The sequence below is a fragment of the Saccopteryx bilineata genome, chromosome 2 (assembly GCF_036850765.1).
Source record: "Saccopteryx bilineata isolate mSacBil1 chromosome 2, mSacBil1_pri_phased_curated, whole genome shotgun sequence".
In the NCBI taxonomy this organism is placed as follows: Eukaryota; Metazoa; Chordata; class Mammalia; order Chiroptera; family Emballonuridae; genus Saccopteryx; species Saccopteryx bilineata.
In genome coordinates this window covers 348873440-348900136 of record NC_089491.1, presented here as the reverse complement: position 1 = coordinate 348900136, position 26697 = coordinate 348873440, and the positions used below count along the sequence as shown (strand labels likewise).

Here is a 26697-nt window from a genome sequence, read left to right as displayed (position 1 = left end):
CCACAAAATCAACTCCCCAAAAGAGAGCAAGAGGGAACCCAGGCGATCACTATACCACCACAACACTCTCTTGCAAATAAAGAAAAGAAAAAACCAAAAATAAAGTAAAAGCCCTAAGCTTTGGCTTTTAGAGGAATTTGACATAAAATTTGAACCCAGGAACATAATAATTGCCATTTAATTTAGGCCATCTTTTGTGTCTGTCAGTGAAGATGTAGTTTTCCTTTATATGTAATCTATATATTTTTAAGTATACTTCTGAGTATTTTACAGACTTTATTGAAATTTTGAATCTGCTTTTTCTTTCATTACATGTTCTGATTATAGCCAATTGTTGTTGGTTTATGGGGAAGCTATTGATTTTTGTGTATTTATTTTATATTTGACCATCTTACTGAACTCTTGTTTTTCAGTTAATTTGCTTGGTTTCCTTTGTGAATAGTTATATCATCCCAGAATGATACTTTTTAATCTTTACTAGTTTTCAGTGTTTCTACCTCATATTTTTTTCTTAACATATTGACCAAAATATCTACAAAAATGTTGAATGATTGTGATATTACTATGTTAACCCTGTCTAGTTCCTAATGTTAATAAAGTATCTCAACTACAGCACTATTAATTATATTTATTAATTTCTGCAAAAATACTTTTGGTTATATTAATTTGTTATAGTAAAGATGGATACTTCCAGTTTTTTCAAGAGTTGCCCAGTAATGTTCAGTTTTTTTGTTTGGGATTTTTTTTGGCATCTAAAGGAAAGAATCTTAATTTCCCACCCCCTCCTAAAATTAATGTAATGAACTAGATTGCTTATAATGAACCATTCTTACATTTCTGGGATGAATCATACATAATTGTGGTGTTACTGTTTCAGTGTAGTATAGAACTTGTTTTGCTTGCATTTATTTCAACTTTTTTTTTCAGCTTTGTTTTTGCTTCTAAGTATAGTGTGGTAAGAATAGATTTAAGAGTGAAATAAACTGTACCTATAAAGTGGGGAACAAATGTCTTAATTTTCATTTATCTACAGGATAGAAATAACATTTCCTTTGTAGAATTGAGAGTATTATGAAGTTGATTTGCTGAACTCTACGATGTAACCTGCAAATTCAGAGTTAAGTAAATATAGAACCACTAAAATGTAATTTTGTGGAATTTGAATAAGATATTAACTCAGATTTATAGATAGGTTATATTCCAGTGATAATGTTATTATGTTCTCTGTATTTGTTTTCAGAGAAGATTTTTATTTTAATCATTATTATATTTGATAACTGTTTTAATCTGTTGCATGTGTAGGCAGTATCAGATTTTCTTTCTCATGTAATTTGTGTTTTCTTTAATGTTTTCCAGCGGCGAGTAGAACAGCCCCTCTATGGTTTAGATGGCAGCGCTGCAAAGGAGGTCTCAGAGGAGCAGTCTGCTCTGCCAACCCTGATGTCAGTGATGCTAGCAAAACCTCGGCTCGACACGGAGCAGCTGCCGCAGAGGGGAGCTGGTCTGTGCTTCACTTTTGTTTCTGTGAGTACTGAGCCTGAATTTATGCAGAACCTTGTTGTCCTGGTGCTTTTTGATGAAGTTGGAATAATTAGTTTGTTAGAGAGATGTTACCTGTAAAGGTTGTAGTGGGCTTCTAACTCAGTCTTCCTTCGTTCATGGGCTGAGAGAGATAGTTTTGTTCATGTCTGAGCATATTGTGAGGAGGAAAATGTGATCTTAGGTTGACAAAGAAGTAAGAAAATACAGATAAAATTCCATTACAACCAAAGTACTTGTATAAATAAAAATAAAATCTCCAAACTACAGCCATCGCTTTTTTTTTTTTTACAGCCATCGCTTTTTAAAAGCAGTATTCAACTCAGCATGTAATCAGGCATTCCATAGCCTGCTTACCTGTCATTTCTCCTCTGGTATTTGGGTGACTTCCCTCACCTCTTCAGAGCATTTGTACGGTTACTTCTTCCATGAATATTTGGTTAACTGTTTGCTTTTTTCAACTTGCTTCTTTCTGTCTCTTGAAGAACAAGTACTTGAAAGTTTGACCTCATTTTACTTTGCCAAATTATATATAATGCATTTTGACTCAAAAGTTTTTACTTTTCTTAGTTTCTATGATTTATCAAGTACCAGTTTGTAGCCAAGGATGATATAAAGCAAGAGAAAGCCCCTTGCCCAATTCTTTATTTTTAGGGATTTCTTTCAGAGCTAAATGATTTAAATTTCTTTCCCTTTTACTGGTTCATTTTCTCCAGTGTTAATCTAACTTTCTTTATTGGCTCTGTGGATTCTTAGTTATTCATTCATGTGCAATTGTATTCAAAAAGGCTATGAAAGTGGTGGGTGTCTTAAGAAAAGGAAATAAAAATTAAATAATTAAAAAAAATTAAATAATTAGGGATACACTACATTATTTGGAATACTTTCTTATAGCTATTGCTTCTCTCAATGAAGAGATAATACAACTTTTAAAGAATTTTAAAAACTTATTAATCATCAAAGGAACAGAGAAACTTTTATTTATTGATTTGAGAGAGAGAGAAATGGGGGTGAGAGAGACATTGATTTGTTGTTCCACTTATTTATGCATTCATTGGTTGATTCTTGGATGTGCTCTTAGTATTGAACCTGTAACCTTGGCCTATAGGGATGATGTTCTAACCAGCTGAGCTACCCAGCTGGGGCTGGAGAAACTTCTTATGTGAAAACATTATAATGTTATCCCTGGGTGGCAAAAGAAACATGACATAAAATGAAAAAACTGACCAGTATTGTGGGTGTGCCTGACAGCAGTATGAAATTGTATGAGAATGCAATAGTTCTCTATAGTATTAGTTTAGAGAATGTGTCTGTGTGTGTTTTTATATATTTCATTGTGTGTTTAGTATTTGCTGACATTTGTTATATCTTCAGTTAGAGCAGGGGTCCCCAAACTACGGCCCGCGGGCCACATGCGGCCCCCTGAGGCCATTTATCCGGCCCCCGCCGCACTTCCGGAAGGGGCACCTCTTTCACTGGTGGTCAGTGAGAGGAGCACATTGACCATCTCATTAGCCAAAAGCAGGTCCATTGTTCCCATTGAAATACTGGTCAGTTTGTTGATTTAAATTTACTTGTTCTTTATTTTAAATATTGTATTTGTTCCTGGGTTTTTTGTTTTGTTTTTTTTTTTTTACTTTAAAATAAGATATGTGCAGTATGCATAGGGATTTGTTCATAGTTTTTTTTATAGTCCGGCCCTCCAACTGTCTGAGGGACAGTGAACTGGCCCCCTGTGTAAAAAGTTTGGGGACCCCTGAGTTAGAGCCTAACTTTCTCAAGAAACACCTTGGATAAATCAGGGGATTATTGTCTGTATGTCCTTTTACTGCTGTAAAATACTACCTTTGTTTTATTGAGGGGAACTCCCTTTGTTAATTCCACAAATATTCTTAAAATGCCCCCTATGTGACAGGAATATAGTTAAATACACAGGATTTCAATCAACAAGAACTCATTTCCCTAATGTAAGTGTCCCATATATGGGCTTGCAGGTGTGAAGGGTGCAGGCAGGACATATCAGTCCTATCAGCAGGTACACTCAGCCTATCGGAGGAGTTGCAGATGCTACAGCCAGATTGTTCGTACATGGAAGAGATGTGGCAGAAAGAGGTTAAGAAAATATTTGTGAAGAAGGGATGTAGAAACTGTTTAAAAATCAAAGGCCTAACTCCTTCTGTATAGTTCTTTTTCTTTTTGCTTCTCTGCAGTTCCTTTCAGGATATAAGCTTACTAATGTAAAGTAAGAGAAGAGCAAAAGAGTTAACATTAACGTACAACAAGCATGAATAAGTAAAGACAAGAAGTTTTCTTTAAAAAAATAGGCAAAGGCCTTGAGTGGGCAGTTTTACAGAAAAAAGAAATGACTAACAACATGGAAAAAATGCTTCACTTCAACTGTAAAGAAATGCAGAGTAAAACAAGATAATATTTTGATATATCATATTGGTAAGGATTAATAAGTTTGGTAATTATCAGTGTAGGTGATAGTTTAGACACACAGTAGTTCTGTACTGTCAGTCAGTCTAGACAAGTTGGGAATGTATGTCAGTGCTAAGTTCACATATCCTTTTGTCCAGAAATTCCATTCCCTACTGCACAAAGATGCTTATTACATTGTTCATAATTGCAAAAATCTGGAAGCAATTTCCCTCCACCAGCATTTCGGAGAAACTTAGAAGGAGGGTATCTGTGACTTCACATTGCTAAATCTAGTGATCAGTCCTCAGAATTTACCCAGCGTGATTCATTAGCCACAGTGATCACTGCCTTTTTCTCCAAGCCCAGGCTCTTCTCTAGGCTTCTACCCTTTTTGGTTCTTCCTCATTTCCCCAAATCTCTAAATATTGAGTACCTTAAGGCTCAGTCTTTCCTCTTTCTGCCTACCTTAATTCTCTACAGTAATCTCATTTCTTTTCTTTGCTTTAATTATCTCTCATGTGAAGAAAAGACTTCGAGATGTATATATCTAGCCCAGAGCCCTGCCCTCAGTTCTAGACCAGTGTAGTCAGTTGCCTCTAGTCACCTTTTCTTCATCTCTAATAAGCATATCAACTTTAACATGTCCAAAACTGAATTCTTCCTTTTGTCCCCCAACTCCAAACCCGTTTCTCTCACAGCTTTCCACATTTCATCAATTGTCAGCTGTCTCTTGTTTAAGAACCTTGGAATTGTTCTTATCTCCTCTCTTTATTTTATACCCCATTTCCAAATTCATCAGCATATCATAGTGATTTTACCTTTTTTTTTCTTTGACAGAGAGAGGGACAGATAGGGACAGACAGACATGAAGGGAGAGAGACGAGAAGTATCAATTCTTTGTTGTGGCACCTTAGTTAATTGTTCATTGATTGCTTTCTAATATGTGCCTTAACCAGGGGACTATAGTAAAGCAAGTGACCTCTTGCTCAAGCCAATGACCTGGGGCTCAAGTCAGCATTCTTAGGCTTCAAGCTAGCAACTTTTGGGCTCAAGCCAGCGACCATGGGGTCATGTCCATGATCCCACACTCAAGCTGGCAACCCCGCACTTAAGCTGGTGAGCCCATGCTTAAGCTGGTAACCTTGGGGTTTTGAACCTGGGTCCTTCGTATCCCAGTCCAGTGCTCTATCCACTGTGCCACCACCTGGTCAGGCAGTGATTTCACCTTTAAAATGTGTTCAGAATCCTACCACTTCTAACCCCCTTCACTACCATGCAGATCTAAACCATTGTCTCCCACTGAGGTTATGGCAGTTGCCTACCTGGACTCTGCTTCTGCCTTTGTTTCCTTTTAATCTGTTCAGAACAGATCAGAGTGATCCTATTGAAACATACGTCCAGTCATGTTCAGAAGTGCTTAAAATGGCACATAAGGCCTTGCATGGTCTGTTTCCCATCACTGACATCTTTTACTACTTACCTTCTCCCTTCCTCCCCAGATTGCATCCATACTGACTACCTTGTTTCATCAAATACTAGCTAGCATGTTGTCCCAGTAGAGCCCAAGCCCTATGTCGATCAGGTGTCTCCGATTTAACTTCCCTGCACAGTGGGACACTCCTGCTTATCAGCAGGGCTGGCAGCCTCTTTGAGACTACTCTTTTTTTTTTTTTTTTTCATTTTTCTGAAGCTGGAAACAGGGAGAGACAGTCAGACAGACTCCCGCATGCGCCCGACCGGGATCCACCCGGCACGCCCACCATGGGGCGACGCTCTGCCCACCAGGGGGCGATGCTCTGCCCCTCCGGGGCGTCGCCATGTTGGCGACCAGAGCCACTCTAGCGCCTGAGGCAGAGGCCACAGAGCCATCCCCAGCGCCCGGGCCATCTTTGCTCCAATGGAGCCTTGGCTGCGGGAGGGGAAGAGAGAGACAGAGAGGAAAGCGCGGCGGAGGGGTGGAGAAGCAAATGGGCGCTTCTCTTGTGTGCCCTGGCCGGGAATCGAACCCGGGTCCTCCACACGCTAGGCCGACGCTCTACCGCTGAGCCAACCGGCCAGGGCTGAGACTACTCTTGAGGTGGCTATGAGGATTCTATTTATCAGTGCCGAGACCAACTGCCACCGGAGAAAAGACACAACCGACACACAAATTAGTTGCAAGAATCACACAGGCAGTTATTACTCACAAATCTTTTTGGCGAGCTTGGGTACACAGCTTAAGAGGGCCCCATTGGCATGCTCCTCTCTGCTGTCTTTGGTCAGAGAGGCGTGGAAACAGTCCATGTCAATGTTGGAGTCTGGGCGACTACTGCAGCAGGTGGGCTCCTTAGCTTTAGTACCTTTTCTGGCCAACACCTTCTAACAGGTGTCAATCTACAAGATTATCACCTCAAACCACCTTTAACCGGGCCCTGCGCGAAAGGCAGAGTCTCTTTATCATATCTGTACACACTATATTAATTCCTATCCAGACAGCATAACTTTATTTAATTTCCCTTAATTGCTTTTAATATTATATCAACTATTTTTATATATCTTCCATATTTTTCTATATTTCTATATATTTAATTACTATAACCTTATATTACTGCAACACATGCCCACCTCAAGGCCTTTGTACTTGCCTTAACATTTTTTCCCCAGGTACCAGTGTGCCTTGCTCCCTCAGTTCTTACTAGTCTTTGTTTAAATTTATTCCAGCAGGGGGGCCTACCCTGACTATACTATATAAAATAGCAGCTCCTCCCTGCTCACCCCACACATTATCTAGCGCCCATGCCCTACTTTGCTTTCTTTTCTTAGTCTTATGGCCAGCTGACTTGATACATAACTTACTTTTTTATCTGACTCCCCCTTTTCTAACTTCCCGCACCCCACTATAAGGTTTATCAGGTCAAGGATTTTGCTTTGTTCACATTTGTATCTCCAATGCCAGGACAGAATTTGCTTTAATAGGTACTCTGTAATTATATGTTTCATGAGTTAATAAATGCATCCTTTATATAGAGACTAGTTAAATACAATATGATACATATATACAATGGAATGCTATGCAGTTGACAAAACAAGTGAGATAAATATATTCTAACAACAAAAGAGCTCTAGGTATGTGTTGATAAATAAAATAGCAGATGGCAGAATAGTCCGAGTTTCATCCCTTAAAGGTTATGTATATTGTTGCATAATTATATATGTTTTAACATGCAACCTTTGAATTTTTAAAATAATAAGCATTCATTTTCTAATTCTAAACATAGTACACATACATACATGACCCACAGAAAATTGAAGTTATAGAGAAGAGTAAAAATCTTTCTTTTGCTCCCCTCAGAGAGAGATCACCACTTTTAAGTTTGTGTTTTAGATTTCCTACTGTTTACCATTTTAACTTAAAAAATAAATCTTTTATTTAATCAACTTTAAACAAGATCTATTCACTCCTCATTATAAGAGATGAGTTTAATATGTTCATAACTATTACCCAGCTTCCACTCTGGCCGGTTGGATAAGTGGATAGAGTGTCGGCCCTGTGTGTGGATGCCCCAGGTTCGATCCCTGTTCAGGGCACACATGTGAAGAAACCATCTTCTTTTTCCCTCCCTCTCTCCCTCCTCTCTCTCTCTCCCTTCCCCCTCTCTTCTCCCTTTCTCTCTTTTCCCTCTCTCTCTTCCCCACTTCTCCACCCTCTCTCTTCTTGTTCCCTTTTTGCAGTTAGTGGCTTGATTGGTTCAAGCGTTGGCCCCAGGTGCTGAGGATGGCTCGGTTGATCTGAGCATCATCCCCAAATGGGGGTTGCTCGATACGAACATTGGCCCCAGGTGCGTTGCTGAGTGCGTCCTGGTTGGGGCGCATGCAGGAGTCTGTCTGTCTCCCCTCCTCTCACTTAAAAAACTATCATCCAGCTTCCTTTCTCATCTTTTAAGTTTTTAGTTATTGCTACATGTAAAGCTTGTGATACTTAGTTTGTTATTTTAACTATAATTGAGCCCTTCCTGCTTCATAAAAATTATTCTAAAATTTGAAAGCCCTTAAGTAGCATTTATATTATGGTTGGTTTCATTATTAGGCATTGCAAAACTAAATGATTTGATTGGGTTCACTGAGAAGAAAACAGCCCTAGTGATTGAGTTAGTTGTGATTGAATGAGACAGTTCCAGTTGTTAATGTCTACTGGATCTTTTTTTTTTAATGCCAGATTTATTATTTTCTTCAAAGCTGTATCTTTGAACATTATACAAGATGTTCTTAAAAGTTTGATTTTTTGCCCTGGCTGGTTGGCTCAGCGGTAGAGCATCGGCCTAGCGTGTGGAGGACCCAGGTTCGATTCCCAGCCAGGGCACACAGGAGAAGCGCACATTTACTTCTCCACCCCTCCGCTGCGCTTTCCTCTCTGTCTCTCTCTTCCCCTCCCGCAGCTAAGGCTCCATTGGAGCAAAGATGGCCCAGGCGCTGGGGATGGCTCTGTGGCCTCTGCCCCAGGCGCTAGAGTGGCTCTGGTCGCAACATGGCAACGCCCAGGATGGGCAGAGCATCGCCCCCTGGTGGGCAGAGCGTCGCCCCATGGTGGGCGTGCCAGGTGGATCCCGGTCGGGCGCATGTGGGAGTCTATCTGACTGTCTCTCCCTGTTTCCAGCTTCAGAAAAATGAAAAAAAAAAAAAAAAGTTTGATTTTTTTAAAATTGTAAGTGTAGTTTGTTTTTTTATATGCTAAAGTATTTTAAAGTGCATTTCAGAAATCTTGACCATCTATCTCTTAAGTAACTTAACAGGTGTTTTCTAAAAAATATTAACATTTTTCTTAGATGGCCAAATTAACATTATCACACTTACTTTTTATTAGTGTCTTTTTTTTTTTTTTTTTTTTTTATCAAGAGACACAGAAAGCAGAAAGAGAGACAGAGAGGGACAGAGACAGGAAGGGAAAGAGATGAGAAGCATCAATTTTTTTTTTACAGAGACAGAGAGTGAGTCAGAGAGAGGGATAGACAGGGACAGACAGACAGGAATGGAGAGAGATGAGAAGCATCAACCATTAGTTTTTCATTGCGCGTTGCAACACCTTAGTTGTTCATTGATTGCTTTCTCATATGTGCCTTGACCGCGGGCCTTCAGCAGACCGAGTAACCCCTTGCTGGAGCCAGTGACTTTGGGTTCAAATTGGTGAGCTTTTGCTCAAACCAGAGGAGCCTGCGCTCAAGCTGGCGACCTTGGGGTCTCGAACCTGGGTCGTCTGCATCCCAGTCCGACACTCTATCCACTGCGCCACTGCCTGGTCAGGCAGCATCAATTCTTCATTGCGGCATCTTAATTGTTCATTGATTGCTTTCTCATATGTGCCTTGACTGGGGCTCCAGCCTGAGTCAGCAACCCTTTGCTCAAGCCAGCAACCCTGGGCTTCAAGCCAGTGACCTTTGGATTTAAGCCAGTGATCTTGGGGTCATGTCTATGATCTCGTGCTCAAGCTTGAGTTTTGAACCTGGGTCCTCTGAGTTCCAGTTCTACTCTATCCACTGTGCTACCGCTTGGTCAGGCATTAGTGTCTATTCTTATCTAAAATAGAATTTTCTCACAATCTGGGCATGTTGGTTTACACTAATGTAGTTCTATTAGAAAGGAAATTAGCCTGACCTGTAGTGGCACTGTGGATAAAGCCTCGAACTGGAATGCTGAGGTCGCTGGTTCAAAACCCTGGGCTTACCTGGTCAAGGCACATATAGGAAGCAACTACTACGAGTTGGTGCTTCCTACTTCTCCCTCCTCTTTCTCCTCTACCTAAAAATCAATAAAAAAATAAATAAAAATAAAAATTAGAAAAGAGGCTAAATGTTTATGTTCCTTGAAATTACCAATTTTAATTTTTAAAATAAACTTAATTTTTAAAGTAAGGTGTAATAGCTCTATCAATGGTAACAAATAGCTTTCTCTTTGTTGGTAATCATTATGGCCTCATGGTATTTTACAGATTTATATCAGTAAAATATAATCATTCTTTTTGGTGCTCAGTTGATCACAGCCTTACTTATCCTTTCATCATTTGATAGACATTTGAGTTTTTCTACTTCTGGGTTATTAGTAATAACATTGCTGTGAATATTCAGGTACAAATTTTTATTTTTAATTTAATTTATTTATTTTTAGCGAGACAGGCACAGACAGGAAAGGAGAGGGATGAGAAGCATCAACTCATAGTTGTGGAACTTTAGTTGTTCATTGATTGCTTTCTTGTGTACCTTGACCAGGGGTCTTCAGCTGAGCCAGTGACCACTTGCTCAAGCCAGCAACCTTTGAGTTCAAGCCGGTGACCATGGGGTCATGTCTATGATTCCATGCTCAAGCTGGTGACCCATTGCTCAACCTGGAAAGCTTGCGCTCAAGCTGGTGACCTCAAGGTTTCGAACCTGGGTCCTCCTCAGCGTCCCAGGTTGACACTCTATCCATTGCACCACCACCTGATCAGGCCATGTACAAGTATTTTATGGCATATGTTTTCAATTCATTTGAGTAAATACTGAAGAGAATTGCTGGGTCATATGGTAACTATTTTTGAGGAATTGTCAAACTATTTTCCAAAGGAGGTGCATCATTTTATTTTAGGTGTCATCCTAATGGGTGTGAAGCGATATCTCATTGTGGTTTTTATTTGCATTTCCTGAAAATTAATGATCTGAGCATATATTAAATTTGCTTATGGCCATTTGTATATCTTTGGTTAAATGTTTATAAATTTTTTGCCCGTTTAAGAAAATATTAAAAACATTTTTTTTTCTGTTGATTTGAAAGACAGGGATAGGAAAGGAAGGGGAAAGGGAGAGAGAGAGAGAAGCATCAATTCGTTCCACGTAGTTCCATTTTTTAAATTTAAATTTAAATTTATTTATTTTAGTTGTGCACTCACTGATTGCTTCTCATCTGTGCCCTGACTGGAAATTGAACCTGCAATCTTGGTGCACCAGGATGATAATTTATCCACTGAGTCACCCGACCAGGCCAATTTTTTGCCTGTTTTTATTTATTTATCTATTTTATTTTTTTAATTTTGCCTGTTTTTAAATTGAGTTTTCTAGTCTTTTTATTGTTGAGTTATAAGATGTCTTGATATATTTTGGATATTAGACCCTTATCAAATATATGATTTACAAATATTTTCTTCTGTGGGTTGCCTTCTCTTCTTTCTTTTCTTTCCTTTTCTTTCTTTGTTTCTTTCTCATTCATTCATTCATTTTTGAAGAGTTTATTTGAGCCAAACTCAAACTGAGGACATATGCCAGGGAGAATATGTCAAATGCCATGGAGAATAAATTTCTTAGTTGTTTTTTTCTTGATTAACATTTTACATTTTAGGCCCTGGCCATTTGGCTTAGCGGTAGAGCGTCGGCCTGGCGTGCGGGGGACCCGGGTTCGATTCCCGGCCAGGGCACATAGGAGAAGCGCCCATTTGCTTCTCCACCCCCACCCCCCTCCTTCCTCTCTGTTTCTCTCTTCCCCTCCCGCAGCCAGGGCTCCACTGGAGCAAGGATGGCCCGGGTGCTGGGGATGGCTCCTTGGCCTCTGCCCCAGGCGCTGGAGTGGCTCTGGTCGCGGCAGAGCGACGCCCCGGAGGGGCAGAGCATCGCCCCCTGGTGGGCAGAGCATCGCCCCTGGTGGGCGTGCCGGGTGGATCCCGGTCGGGCGCATGCGGGAGTCTGTCTGACTGTCTCTCCCTGTTTCCGGCTTCAGAAAAATACAAAAAAAAAAATAAATAAATAAATAAAAAAAATTTTACATTTTACTTATTTTTTTTAATGTTTATTTTATTGATTTTAGAGACAGAGGAAGGGAGAGAGAGCATCGATCTGTTCCTGTAATGTGCCCTAACCAGGGATCAAACTGGCAATCTCTGTGTTTTGGGATGATTTTCTAACCACAACAGAGCTATCTGGCCAGGGCTATTTATTTTTAATTACAGTTAACATACATTATTATATATATAGTTTCAGTTTTATTTATTTATTTATTTATTTTTTATTTTTTTACAGAGACAGAGAGTCAGAGAGAGGGATAGACAGGGACAGACAGATAGGAATGGAGAGATGAGAAGCATCAATCATTAGTTTTTCGTTGCACATTGCAACACCTTGATTGTTCATTGATTGCTTTCTCATATGTGCCTTGACTGTGGGCCTTCAGCAAACGGAGTAACCCCTTGCTCAAGCCAGCGACCTTGGGCTCAAGCTGGTGAGCTTTTGCTCAAACCAGATGAGCCTTCGCTCAAGCTGGCGACCTCGGAGTCTTGAACCTGGGTCTTCTGCATCCCAGTACAACATTCTATCCACTGCACCACCGCCCATTCAGGCTAGTTTCAGTTTTACACCTCAGTGATTAAGCATTATATAACTTGACACTACATATAGTTATTTGAATATTATTGATTGTATTCCCTATATGGTGTGCTTTACATCATAATGACTCTTCTGTAACAACCAATTTGTACTTAATCCCTTCACCTTTTCACACATCCTTCAACCCCCATCCTGTCTGGCAACCATCAAAATGTTCTTGGTATCTGTGAATCTGTTTCTTCGGTCTTGCTTGTTCGTTTATTTTGTTTTTTAGATTCAGTTGTTGATAGATACGTTTTTTTGTTTGTTTGTTTTTTTTAATTTAAATCAACAACTGACCAGTATTTTTTTTTTTTTAATTTTTTTTTTTTTTTACAGAGGCACAGATAGACAGGGACAGACAGGAACAGAGAGAGATGAGAAGCATCAATCATCAGTTTCTCGTTGTGCGTTGCGACTTCTTAGTTGTTCATTGATTGCTTTCTCACATGTGCCTTGACCGCGGGCCTTCAGCAGACCAAGTAACCCCCTGCTGGAGCCAGCGACCTTGGGTCTAGGCTGGTGAGCTCTTTGCTCAAGCCAGATGAGCCCGCGCTCAAGCTGGCGACCTCGGGGTCTCGAACCAGGGTCCTTCCGCATCCCAGTCCGACGCTCTATTCACTGCGCCACCACCTGGTCAGGCAATAGATACGTTTTTATTGCCATTTTATTGTTCATATTTTTTATTATTTTCTTCTTCTTAAAGAAGACCCTTTAACATTTCCTATAATACTGGTTTGGTGGTGATGAATTCCTTTAGCCTCTTCTTGTCAAGGGGAAGCTCTTAGCTGTCTTTTGAGTCTAAATGATAACTTTGTTGGGTAGAGTAATCTTGGTTGTAGGCTCTTGCTTTTCATCACTTTGAATGTTTCTTGCCACTCTCTTCTGGCTTGCAAAGTTTCTGTTGAGAAATCAGCTTACAGTCTTATTGGAGCTCCCTTGTAGGTAACTGTGTGCTTTTCTCTTGGCTGCTTTTACGATTCTCTGGCATTTTATTTAATTATAATGTGTCGTGGTACAGGCCTCTTTGGGTTCATCTTGTTTGGGACTCTGCACTTTCTGGACTTGTGTGTCTGTTTCCTTCACTATCTGGGAAAGTTTTCTGTCATTTTTAAAAATAGGTTTTCAATTTCTTGCTCTCTTAGTTTTCCTTCTGGAATTCCCATGATGCAAATTTTTTGTTTGTTTTACAGGGACAGAGAGAGAGTCAGAGAGAGGATAGATAGGGACAGACAGATAGGAAATGGAGAGAGATGAGAAGCATCAATCATCAGTTTTTTGTTGCGACACCTTAGCTGTTCATTGATTGCTTTCTCATATTTGCCTTGACTGTAGGCTTCAGCAGACCGAGTAACCCCTTGCTCAAGCCAGTGACCTTGGGTTCAAGCTGGTGAGCTTTGCTCAAACCAGATGAGCCTGCGCTCAAGCTGGCAACCTTAGGATCTCGAACCTGGGTCCTCCGTATTCCAGTCTGATGCTCTATCCACTGCGCCACTACCCAGTCAGGCGATGCAAATGTTGATACACTTGATGTTTTGATCTTGTCCCAGAGGCCCCTTAAACTATTCTCATTTTGGATTCATTTGTTGTTTCTCTTAGTTTTGCATTCATTGGTTGCTTCCCATATGTGCCCTGACGCAGGGTTGAATCTGCACCTTGTTGTTTTGGGACAGTGCTCTAACCAACTGAGCTAACTGGCAAGGAGCTGTAGGAATTAAATTTTGATAGCAGGACATTTGACATTTCCAACTTTGTTCTTTTCTAAGATTGTCTTAACAGTGGGATCTCTTGCATTTCTATATAAATTTTAGGTTCAGCCTTTTAATTTTTGTAAACAGCAGGGATTTATAGTGGTTGTGCTGAAAACCTATAGATCATTTTGGGGAATATTGACCTCTTACAAATATTGTCTTCCAATCTGTGAACATGATATATATATTTTTTTATTTATGTTTTAATGTTTGCAGTTTTCAGTGTACAGATTTTGCCCTTTTGTTAAAATTATTTGTATCTGTTCTTTTTTTTTTTTTTCTTTTTTTTTTTCTTCTGAAGCTGGAAACAGGGAGAGACAGTCAGACAGACTCCCGCATGCGCCCGACCGGGATCCACCCGGCACGCCCACCAGGGACGATGCTCTGCCCACCAGGGGGTGATGCTCTGCCCATCCTGGGCGTCACCATGTTGCGACCAGAGCCACTCTAGCGCCTAAGGCAGAGGCCACAGAGCCATCCCCAGCGCCCAGGCCATCTTTGCTCCAGTGGAGCCTTGGCTGCGGGAGGGGAAGGGAGAGACAGAGAGGAAAGCGCGGCGGAGGGGTGGAGAAGCAAATGAGCGCTTCTCCTGTGTGCCCTGGCTGGAAATCGAACCCGGGTCCTCCGCACGCTAGGCCGACGCTCTACTGCTGAGCCAACCGGCCAGGGAGGGCCTTGTATCTGTTCTTTTTGATGCTGTTGAAGATAGAATTACTCTTTAATTTTATTTTCAAATTGCTCATTGCTAGAATATACAGTCAATTGTTCTAAAGTGATTTTGTACCATGCAATCTTGTTTAACTTATGTTTTAGTTCTAATAGTGTTTTGGCAGGACTTTATTTTTTTATTTTATTTTTTTTTTAATTTTTCTAAAGTGAGAAGCAGGGAGGCAGAGAGACAGACTTCTGCATGCACCCAACCTGGATCCACCCAGCATGCCCACAAGGCAGCAATGCTCTGCCCATCTGAGGCATTGCTTTGTTGCAACTGGAGCCATTCTAGCTCCTGAGGTGGAGGCCATGAACCATCCTCAGTGCCTGGGCCAACTTTGCTCCAATGGAGCATTGGCTATGGGAGGGGAAGAGAGAGATAGAGAGAAAGGAGAGGGGGAAGGGTGGAGAAGCAGATGAGCACTTCTCCTGTGTGTCCTGACCAGGAATCGAGACTTTATTTTATTTTTATTATTATTTTTTATTATTTTTAGAGAGAGAGTGAGAGAGAAAGAGATGGAGAGTGAGGGTAAGAAAGAAGCATGAACTCGTAGTTGCTTTCACATTAGTTGTCCATTAATTACTTCCAAGAGAGGGAGGAGAAAGAGAATGAGAAGCATCAACTCTTAGTTGCTTTCACTTTAGTACATTGAACTTCTTGTATGTGCCTTGACTGCAGCCATGCCAGTGTCCCCTTGCTCAAGCCAGCAATCTTGGGCTTTTTATACCAGTGACCATTGGGGTTCAAACTGGCAAGCATTGGAATTGTGTGGATAATCTTCAACTAAAGCTAGCTACCCCATGCTGATGAGCCCATGCTCAAAGCCAGCGACCTTGAGGTTTGAACCTGCCACCTCAGCATTCCAGGTTGACACTTGATCCATTGCTCAGGATTGGTAGGACTTTCTGTATACAATATCATGTCATCTGCAAATAGAGATAGTTTTACTTTCCAGTCTGGATACCTTTTATTTTATTTTCTTGCCTAATTGCCCTGGCTAGAACCTCTAGTGCGATGTTGAATAGAAGTGGCTCAAGTGCATCCTTGTTATGTACCTCATCTTAGGGGGAAGGCTTATGTTATTTCCATAAGTATTATGTTAGCTGTATGCTTTTTAGAGGAGACCTTTTTGGAGTTTAGGAAGTTGCCCTCTATTCTAAGTTTGTTAAGAGTTTTTATCATGAAAGGGTGCTGGATACTTTTTCTATATCTGTTGAAATGATCATGTGGTATCTTTATGTTCTTGAAGTCTAGCCACTATTTATATTTTTTCTCTGTTAATACTGATTGTTGTATGGTAGACCTTTTCACTATTAAAACTTATCTTTTTATTTTATTTTACTATTTTTTTATTATTTCTTTTCTTCTGGAAAGTTGATTAGTTTTGTAGTCTCTGGCTTTTCATGTTACTTAACTTTTCTTTCATGTTCTGTTTGACTTACATTGTATCTTCTGGGAGATTTTCTTGACACTATCTTTCAGATTACTAATTCTGTATTCAACTATGCTCATTTTGTTATTTAGCTCATTTTTGTTTTTAAATTTTTTGTAATCTTTATGGTTTCTTTTTACATTCTTTGCTGCTTTTGCATTTTTGTAGATGTAATATCTTGTTGACCTTCTCTAAACATTTTATTTTTAAAGTTGTTTTTATTGAATGATCTGTTTCCTCTTAGATTAGGTTTTGCTTTTTTATGTGGGATTCCCTTTTGTTCTGTTGGTTTTCTTGAAAATGTGTATTTAGTGTGGAAGTCCCGGGTTTAATTTCTGGTCAGAGCACACAGGAGAAGTGGCCACCTGCTTCTCCTCTCACTTCTCTTCCCCTCCTGCAGCCATGGCTCGATTGATTCAAGTGTATAGGTCCCATGTGCTGAGGATGGTCTGTGGAGCCTCCACCTCAGGAGCTAAAAATAGCTTGGTTGGGACCATCAGCCCCAGATAGGGGTCGCCAGATGGATCCCAGTTGGGGCACATACTGTCTGTCTATCTCCCTTCCTCTCACTTAAGTTAAAAAAAATGTGTATATAGCTTTAGTTGAATGAAGTATTAGGGTGATTGATATAGATTGCTAGTATTGATTTTTCTCTCTAGAGCATAATACTGTTATCAGGTAGCTTTCTCCCCAAAAAAGGCCAGAGGGCTAACTGTGATTTCTCTATAGTAAGTGTCAGGTAGATTCTTGGCAGGAAGACCCTGCTCCTCTACAAGCATCAGAATAAGGAAGGCATTGTTTTTCATAGGTAAACTATTTCACTTTTTGCAGTGCATTCCATTTCTTCCTCCATTATATCAGTTGTGGAAAGCCAGGCTACTGAACTTTCTTTGTTTTTCTGTAAGCCATGATATTCACTTAGGAGCCTTCACCTAGACCGTTTAGTTTTTATTTTTAAATATTTACATGTTGGTTTTTAATTTTATTCCTACTTAAGAGATTTGTCCTTATCCTGGGGTAAGAAGCCATAGTATCTAGACCCCTCAATATGCAAGGTGGGGATTAAGAGGGATTCTTTTGGACCATATAGGTTTTATTTTTATTTTTTATTATTTATTTATTTATTTACAGAGACAGAGAGAGAGTCAGAGAGAGGGATAGATAGGGACAGACAGGAACAGAGAGAGATGAGAAGCATCAATCATCAGTTTTTTGTTGCAACACCTTAGCTGTTCATTGATTGCTTTCCCATATATGCCCTGACCACGGGCCTTCAGCAGACTGAGTAACCCCCTGCTCGAGCCGCGACCTCGGGTCCAAGCTGGTGAGCCCTGTTCAAACCAAATAAGCCAGAGCTCAAGCTGGCGACCTCGGGGTCTTGAACCTGCATCCTCCGCATCCCAGTCCGACGCTCTATCCACTGCGCTACTGCCTGGCCAGGCTGGACCATATAGGTTTTAAAGGTCTGATGGGTCACTTTTGGTTTTTGTAAATGTAAAAAGCGTGGAGCTTTGCAGGAGCTACTTTGAAAAGACCCAGTCTTTTTTACTGCTATTTTAAGCTGTGAATTTTTCATTTAACTTTCTCTGTCAATCTAATCTCAACACATTTCGACTGTTTCTTAGAGATTTAAAGTTTAGAAAATTTTTCTCATCTTGAGTCTCTGTTGTGTGTATTAGCGCTATTATGTTTCACTTAAAAATATCTCTGCATAGCAGTAGAACTTCAGGAGATCCAGCCTGACATCACAAATAAGAAGCCAGTATTTTTATAAGAGGAACAAAGAAGGCAGAAGTCTAGGGAGGCCAGACCAGGTGGTGGCGCAGTGGATAGGGTGTAGGACTGGGATAGAGAGGACCCAGGTTCGAAACCCCAAGGTTGCCAGTTTGAGCACGGGCTCATCTGCTTGAGTGCAGGCTCACCAGCTTGAGCTCAGGGTCACAGGCTTGAGCTTGGATCATAGACATGACCCTGTGGTTGCTGGCTTGAGTCCAAAGGTTGCTGGCTTGAAGGCCAAGGTCACTGGCTTGAGCAAGGGGTCACTGGCTCTGCTGTAGCGCCCCAGTCAAGGCACATATGAGAAAGCAATCAATGAACAACAGAGGTGCCACAATGAAATATTAATGCTTCTTCTCTCTCCCTTACTGTGTCTGTCCCTACTTGTCCATTTCTCTGTCTCTGTCTCTTTCACACACACACATAAAAGAAGTCTAGGAAGAATATTTTGCAGGGTAGATAGAGTTCGGGCTCAATTTTTAAGTGTAGTGTCCCACTTTGCAAGGCCAACAACTTCTGTTCTCCTTTCCCTAGGACATGATACAGTAATCATGGATATGTTGGGAGACTATAAGCTCTCTTTGTTTTCCAGTTTTGCATATCTAGTGTTTAACACAGGACCAGGCACAGAGAGTTTTTCCTTTTGAAAGTACTATTTTTATTTTCATGAGACTTTGCTACCTCCTAACCTGTATCCCACTTGCTCAGTTAACTTGATTCATTTTACTTATCGTTAGGCTGTTTATTTATACATATATTTTTACAGAAAACTTTAAATTGGAAATATTCCCCTGAATCACATTTTAGTACCCTTAATTTTCTGGAAGAAAACTTAGAAATGAGCACATGTAGCCTGATTAGGCGGTGGCATACTGGATAGCATGTCAGCTTGGGATGCTGAGGACCCAGGTTTGAAACCCCAAGGTTGACAGCTTGAGCCCAAAGGTTGCTGGCTTGAGTCCAAGGTCACTGTCTTAAGCAAGGGGTCACTCGCTCTGCTGGAGCCTCCCTGTTAAGGCACATATGAGAAAGCAATCAATGAACAACTAAGGTGCCACAACGAAGAATTGATGCTTCTCATTTCTCTTCTTCTGTCCCTTTCTCTCTCTCACAGAAAGAAAGAAAGAAAGAAAGAGAGAGAGAGAGAGAGAGAGAGAGAGAGAAAGAAGCACATGTAAAAAAGCATTTTGGCAAAGCCCATATACCAAAATCTAGACATTTATAGAACTTTTTAGCCCTGTGATTCTTATTGGGCTCTTATTATAACTACACTTCAAACACTCGTATTTATTGAGAAACAGATTTAAAAGGAAGATTGTAAGAGCAATATAATGATAACTGAAAAAGATAAAGCTTATAGTGCAGTATAATATTTGAGATTCATAATGATGGCTCTTAATCAGTAAGGAAAGGTTAGATTTGTCACATTGCAGAAAAGATAGAGAACATTTTCAGTTATTTGGACTCTCCTAGACCTGGCTCTTATTGCAGCTCTGCCACTTACAGGCTATGCATGTTGTTTAATCTCCCTGAGACTGTTTCTTCATTCTCGACTTCTTGGATTCCCACAACAGTCTTCTCTTCCTGTAAGGTCCTTGTACACATTCTCTACCTGGACTGACCCTATTATCTCCTCTCTTTGACTGCTGATTTCTTTCAAATCTTAACTCTGATAATCACTTTTTCAAGAAATTTATCCCTGACACTCTATAATAGGTTACATATCTTATTACACACTCTTAGAGCATTTATCGTAATTATAATTTTGCATTTATGATGTGATTATTTATTTAACAATTTCTTTCAACAAGTATTTATTGAGTGTTTAATAAATCTCTTGAGTTGTAAGTTTTATTAAGAGAGAGTAATGACTGGGTCTGTGGGTTTCTTTTTTTTTTGGTCATCATGTCCATAGCAACTAACACAATGCTTAAACAGGAGGTGTACTCTGTGAGACTATTCTATGGAGACATAGGGGAGACTTGAGTAGTAGTTGAATGACTATATAAAAATGGAGATAATAATGCAGCTTACCTTACAGGGCTGTTGTGAGCCTTCAATATAATTACGTGTATGAAGTGCTTAGGTTGCTTGTGGCCTGGATATAACAGTACCTGTAATTTAGTGAGAGGCAGTTGATCCACTGTGATCAGTGAGAGCAGTTATTATGATGCATATAGCCCTTAGTTGTTCCCTCAATCCCTAGCTCTGTGATCCCACATAGTTGCATAATATCTCTGATTTGGATTTTATTTATCTATAAGTGGAAATAATAACAATAATCATCCTATAGGTTTTTGTAAGGGTTATATGTGATCATGATAGTGAAGCACTTAGCTGACAGTAATTTCTCAATAGACGGTGTTTATAGCATTGTTAATATGTTAATGTATGAGAAAAATATAGAAATATATAAAATATCAGAAAAAAAATCATATATGTGGAAAACATTACATTCCCTGATGAGATAGTAGTACTGTATCCCATTAACCCATGATCCTCAGCATATCCAATATTTCTAAATTATGTCTGTGATGGGTTGTACTGTGTTATTAGGTGCCATCTTGTTTTTATGTTTTATTTATTTATTTAATTTTAGCAAGAGAGAAGAAACGGGGTGGGATATATAAGGTTAGACAGACAGAAAGGGAGAGATGAGAAGCATCAATTCTTCGTTGCGGCACCTTAGTTGCTCATTGATTGCTTTCTCATATGTGCCTTGACTGGGGGTCTCTAGCCAAACCAGTGACCCCTTGCTCAAGCCAGCAACCTTGGGCTTCAAGGCAGCAATTTTTGGGCTCAAGCTGACCTCAGGGTTTCAAACCTGTCTTCTCTACATCCTAGCCATGTTTCCTTTGCATTCCAGGCCAACACTCTCTACACTATGCCACTGCCTGGTCAGGCGGTGCCAACTTGTTTTTAAAAGGATTTTTGAGGAGTATAATGATTGTATATTCCTGAGTATTTGAATTATATTAGATCCTAAGCCTTCTAAATTAAAAATACTTAGAATGCCCTATAAATTTTGTGTGGAAGTCACAGTCAGCAAGTAGTAGTATTAGAAGTTAACCTGGCTTTTTGGACCAGTATGTGTTAATGGGTAATGGCTGTGGACTTAAGAGACTACAATAAGACCCCTTATTGCCTGACCTATGGTGGCGCAGTGGATAAAGTGTCGACCTGGAATGCTGAGGTTGCCGGTTCGAAACCTGCACTTGTCTGGTCAAGGCACATTTGGGAGTTGATGCTTCCTGCTCCTCCCCCCTTTCTCTCTCTCTCTCTCCTCTCTAAAATGAATAAATAAATTTAAAAAAATAGGACCCCTTATTTGTTCCAGGACCCCCAGTAGATACCTGAAATTACACATAGTATCAATGCTATGTTTTTTCCTATACATAACATACCTTTTTACTTAAAGGAGGCACTTTTTGGCTTCTCTTTGTCTTATGTGAGTTGCAAGAATCACTGTTTGTGCTCTTTGAATCCAGTATTAAGTAAGATAAAGGGTAACTTGAACACAAGCATTGCATTCTGCTATAAATAAGAGGGCTACTGCCCAACCAGGCAGTGGCACAGTAGATTAAGCATTGGCCTCGGACGCAGAGGACCCAGGTTCAAAATCCCAAGGTCCCTGGCTTGAGCACAGGGTCGCCGGCTTGAGCGTGGGATCATAGGCATGTTCCCATGGTCACTGGCTTGAACAAGGGGTCACTCGCTCTGCTCCCCTCAGTCAAAGCACATACAAGAAAGCAATCAATGAACAGCTAAGGTGCCGCAACAAAGAATTGATGGTTGTCATCTCTCTCCCTTCCTCTTTGTTCCTATCTGTCTCTCATGCTGTCTCTCTTTCTGTCTCTCTTGCTTAAAAAAAAGAAAAAAAAGGATGGCTACTAAGTGACTAATGGTATACGTATAGCACACATATATGGATACCCTGGACAAAGGGATGATTTACATCCTGAGCAGGATAGCACAAGATTGCATCACATCACTCAGAACAGTGCTTGGTTGCAAACTCAACTAATTGTTTATTTCTACAATTTTCTGTTTAATTTTTTTTACTATGGTTGACCACAGGTAACTGATACGGGATAAAGGAGTCAACTGTATTCTTAGTGTGTTCACAGTTCTTTCTACCTGGAGTCACTAGCATTCCCTGTGCATTGGATGCTTTACCAGTCTTTTCCGACAAAAGCGTATTGAAATACAATTGAAAAGGGCCTATTATAACAGGAATAACTTAATTTTCTCAAATTTACATATTTTTAAAATTTCTTTTATTAGCATTTGATACTTCAAACTCTTTATAGGAACATGGTCCAAGCCACCATATCTTGCCCTTGCTTCTCATTTGAATTGTTTTACTTTCTTCTTGTCTGCATGGCCCTAACTTCTGACCTTCATCAGTGTTAATTTTATATAGAGTTAGTTATTTGCATTCATACAAATTTATGGAGAAAGATGCAAAACTTTTTTTGTGATTGGTGATATACCTTTATTACAGGCTCAGCAAAACAGCCCCTCTTCTACAGGATCTGGTAACACAGAGCATTCCTGCAGCTCCCAGAAACAGATCTCCATCCAGCACAGACAGACGCAGGTAGGTCGATGATCAGTAAACAGAGGAGGAAAAGATCTGCTTAGGAATAAATGCTAATCACATGTAAAACTTGTTAGTCCTCTCTTTGTCTTCCCCTTAATTCTCTGACCTTTCCTCATTATTTGTATTATTATATTCAGAACTTGCAGTATGAGTAATTAAAAAGTCTTTTGGAAGGTGCTTTAACTTTTTGAGGTGTTCTTTTCCTTTCTGGTATGTTGCAATGGAAGTGCTTATACTATAGCAAGCTGTTGAGGAGAGAGCACTTTGTGTGGAGACCTCTAAGCCTGAGTTCAAATTCTATCTTTTCACCTACATCTCTCTTTTTGGGCCTCAGTTTTCTTGAGTATGAATCATCTGTAAAATATGACTGATTCTAATGATCTCAAACAATGTATATAAAATTCTTATTAGGACAGTCAATGAATGTTAATTCACTGCTTTATAGAAGGAGTTAATTTATTCCTTGTAACTGCTCATTTGGCAAGACCTAGCTGAACTTCTTTAACATATGGCACACACCTACATAATTTTTTTCTTTAACCAGTCTTCAGACATTCTTTTATTTAGGGAATTCTGTGAACATTCAAAAGATATTATCTAAAAAGAATAGTGGATAGATCCTCTATTTTGTGATATTGAGGTAGCCAAATAGTATATAAAGTTTTCTTGGCACTGTGCTGCCTTTGAGAGTGAACACTTGACAATATAAGAGAATTTCTTAAGTCTCAAGAGTTGTACAACCTGCGAGAGCAGATTTTAATTTTATTTGAATTACGAGCCTTTGAGCCGTTGATTAGACTTGATAATTAAGCATTTGGATAATTCGGTCTCTCCCCATCTAATTTTTCTTTATTTCCACCAGATGGCGTGTTTGTTTTAGAGATCTGGGTCATGTCTCGTCTCAAAGCTTCATTTCTAAAGTAGTGTATTTCTGTTGTATTGTTCAATGCACAGAGGTTTGAGACTTCATATCTTTGATTCAGGTGTTAAGGTGTTTTTGAAATGCATGGGTAGTAGAATATAGAGCTTAAAGAATGAGATGAGGAAAGAAGATTTAATTTCTTGAGCGATGGGAGCTTGAGCAAATGCTTTTTATTTATTTTCAGAAAAGTAATGAGAAAAACGTGATGGCATGTAATATTTTGAGACTAATCCTAAATTTTGTTTTGTCTCCGTAGTCTGACCTCACAATAGAAAAAATATCTGCACTAGAAAACAGTAAGAATTCTGATTTAGAGAAGAAGGAGGGAAGAATAGATGATTTGTTAAGAGTAAGTATTAAAATGTGGTAAGAGATTTTATACAAGCATTGATTGGTGTTATGTGTATTTGAAACATGCTTTTAAGATTCTCTCTTTTTCTTTAATCTTTGGCATTTTAATTATGATGTGTCTTGGTGTAGGCCTCTTTGAATTCATCTTGTTTGGGACTCTGCACTTTTTGGACTTGTGTGTCTGTTTTCTTCACCAAGCTGAGGAAGTTTTCTGTCATTTTTTCTAAATAGGTTTTCAATTTCTTGCTCTCTCTCTTCTCCTTCCAGAACCCCTTGATGCAAATGTTGGTACACTTGATGTTGTCCCAGAGGCCCCTTAAATTATTCTCATTTTTTTAATTTCTTTTTGCTTTTCTGATTGTTTTCTGCTACCTTATTTTCCAAATTGCTGCTTTGATCCTTTGCTTTATCTGTTACTGTTAATGCCCTGTAATGTATTCTTCATTTATGACTGGTTCTTTTTTGTTCTGTCTTCGCTTTTATGTTTCCTATCTTTTTGTTGAAGTTCTCACTGAGTTGATCTAGTCTTCCCCTAAATTTGTTGAGCATCATTTATAACCAGTGTTTTGAACTTTGCATCTGGTACATTGCTTAACTCCATTTTGTTTTGTTCCTTTTCTGAAGTTTTGTTCTTTCATTTGGGACATGTTTCTTTGTCTCTTTTTGGCTGCCTCCCTGTGCTTGTTTCTATGTATTAGGTAGAGTTACTGTGTCTCCTGGTCTTGGTAAAGTGGCCTTATGTAATAGGTGTCTTGGGATCCAGTGGCACAGCCATTTCAGTTACCTGCACTGGGTTCTCCAGGTGTGTGTGCTCCCTTTTGTTGTAGTTGAATCTTAATTGCTCTTTGGCATGTCAGAAGAGCAATGGGGGAGGGTTTCCTGCCCCACAGAATAAAACTTGCTTCATCAGGATTCTGGTATCCCCTGAATTCACCTCTTGAGTATGTTGCTTATGGAGGTGGTTGAGTGATGCTCCCATGTGGTCTGAAGCTGTCCATTGGGTATGTAGGCTCTGGGGCCTCCTGGGAGGTGCAAGCCAAAGTCAGCTGCTGCCTGTGCTCTGCCTGGGGTCACCTGGCATGAGCTACAACTTGATCTGCAGATGGCTGCTACTTTTGCTGGGCTTACAAGTGCTCAGAAGAGGCCAAGCTGTGAACTGAGGCTAGCTGCTTCTAGTGCCGGGCTTGGGACTACCTAGCAGGATGTGCAGAACATGCTGTGGCCAGATGCTGCTTGTTTTGGGTTGGTGGATCTTTGAGAAAAATTAGGAAAGTCTGCAGCATGAGCCAAGAGAAGCCATTTGTATGAAAATGGAACAGGAAGTGGCTTGGGTGGACCCACAAGTTGGGTAGGGTGGGGTCTCAGGGAATCACCAGGGCTGGGCTGAGTTTAGCCAGGTTGATGACAACTCAGATGTGGTGTCTGCCTGCCATCTCTGTGGGAGGTGAGTTTATAAAAAAAAAAAAGGCTTCTTCCTTAAGCCAGACTGTTCATTTCCTCCCCATATGTCTCTGGTGCCTTTTGAGCTGCTGCCCCAGTGCTGGATCTCAGAGCAGGTGAGTAAGTAAGTCCATGTGGGGGACCTTTAAGGAATACCTAGGACTGCAGCAGCTCTCCATCTCATTTATTTACAATCTCCTCTGGTTTTCACAACCATAAGTTATGGGGACTTCTGTTCCTGGCAGTTGATCCCTGGACTAGGGGACCTGGCTCCTCAACAGGGACCTCCAGAGCTGAGATATCCCTCCTGATTTTTGTCTGCCGCATGTAGGTATGGGATTAGCCTGTTTCGAATCTCTGCCCCTTCTACCAGTCTCAGTGTGGCTTCCTCTTTAAATCTTTAGTTGTAGAACTTCTATTCAGATGGATTTCAGGCAGTTCTAGATGATAGATGTTATGTAGTTCAGTTGTAATTTTGATGTGGTTGTGGGAAAATGCAAATGTAGTCATCTTGACCGGAAGTCTCTAATTCACTTTCTTATCCAATCCTATAAATTCTTTTTGGGTTTTGGCTCCTGTTTCTAAAACACTATATCTTTTTGTATTTTATGGAATATGATAAGCAGTATTCTAAAATGTTCTTTTGATTTCTGTAGGGAAATCATTTTCATCATCCTCAAGCTTATGTTCCATTTTTTTAGTCAAATATTACAGGGGAGCAGTTTTTCTGTTTGTTTCTTTTTCCCCATCTTTGAATGAGGAGAGCCATGTTTAGACTCAGTAGATATCTTCTATCTTTCATTGTTAGCATATATATTTGCCTGGGGGCTACTCTTATTCCTGTTTGTGTTCACTTGGGTACTGGTTGAATTGCCACGATTTGTAATTAGATATGTTTTGGATTTAGAAAGCTCCTGGCCCGATTCCAACACTGGCAGGTTTTTGTTCAGAGTTCTGCCAGACTGAAAAAAGATCATGGACTCCTCTTGCTCTTTTATTGCCTACTCTCTTAAGATTGAGAAGAGGGCACTCTCCCTTTTGGAAGCATGCCTGTGCCTTTCCCTTCTCCCCTTCTTCCCACCTGGCATGTTACCTTTGCCTTTCTCTCTACTAAGCTCCAAGGACCCTTTTTTTGCTTCTGTAGCTTGTTTCCTAAGCCTACACAGCCCATCTGGCTCACTTCCACCTCTGTAATTTTCTAAATAAATTTTCTCATAATTTGAAAAAAAAAAAGATTGAGAAGATGGAATGTATGAAAAACTTGAATCCTAATTTAGTACCGTACCTGTTTTGGGTTTAAAAAAAAAAAAGTCTGGCCTGACCTGTGGTGGCACAGTGGATAAAGCGTAGACCTGGAGTGTTGGGGTCAGAGGTTCAAAATCCCAGGCTTGCC

General features: G+C 40.0%; 1 protein-coding gene across 1 annotated transcript in view; it reads left to right on the top strand.

Moving 5' to 3' along the window:
- TLK2 (tousled like kinase 2) overlaps window positions 1–26697 on the top strand; it is a 147846-nt gene that overhangs the window by 71242 nt on the left and 49907 nt on the right. The window contains 3 exon segments of the mRNA XM_066262676.1: window positions 1357–1524; window positions 22493–22588; window positions 23770–23862. Of these exon segments, the coding sequence (XP_066118773.1) occupies window positions 1357–1524; window positions 22493–22588; window positions 23770–23862 (357 nt within the window).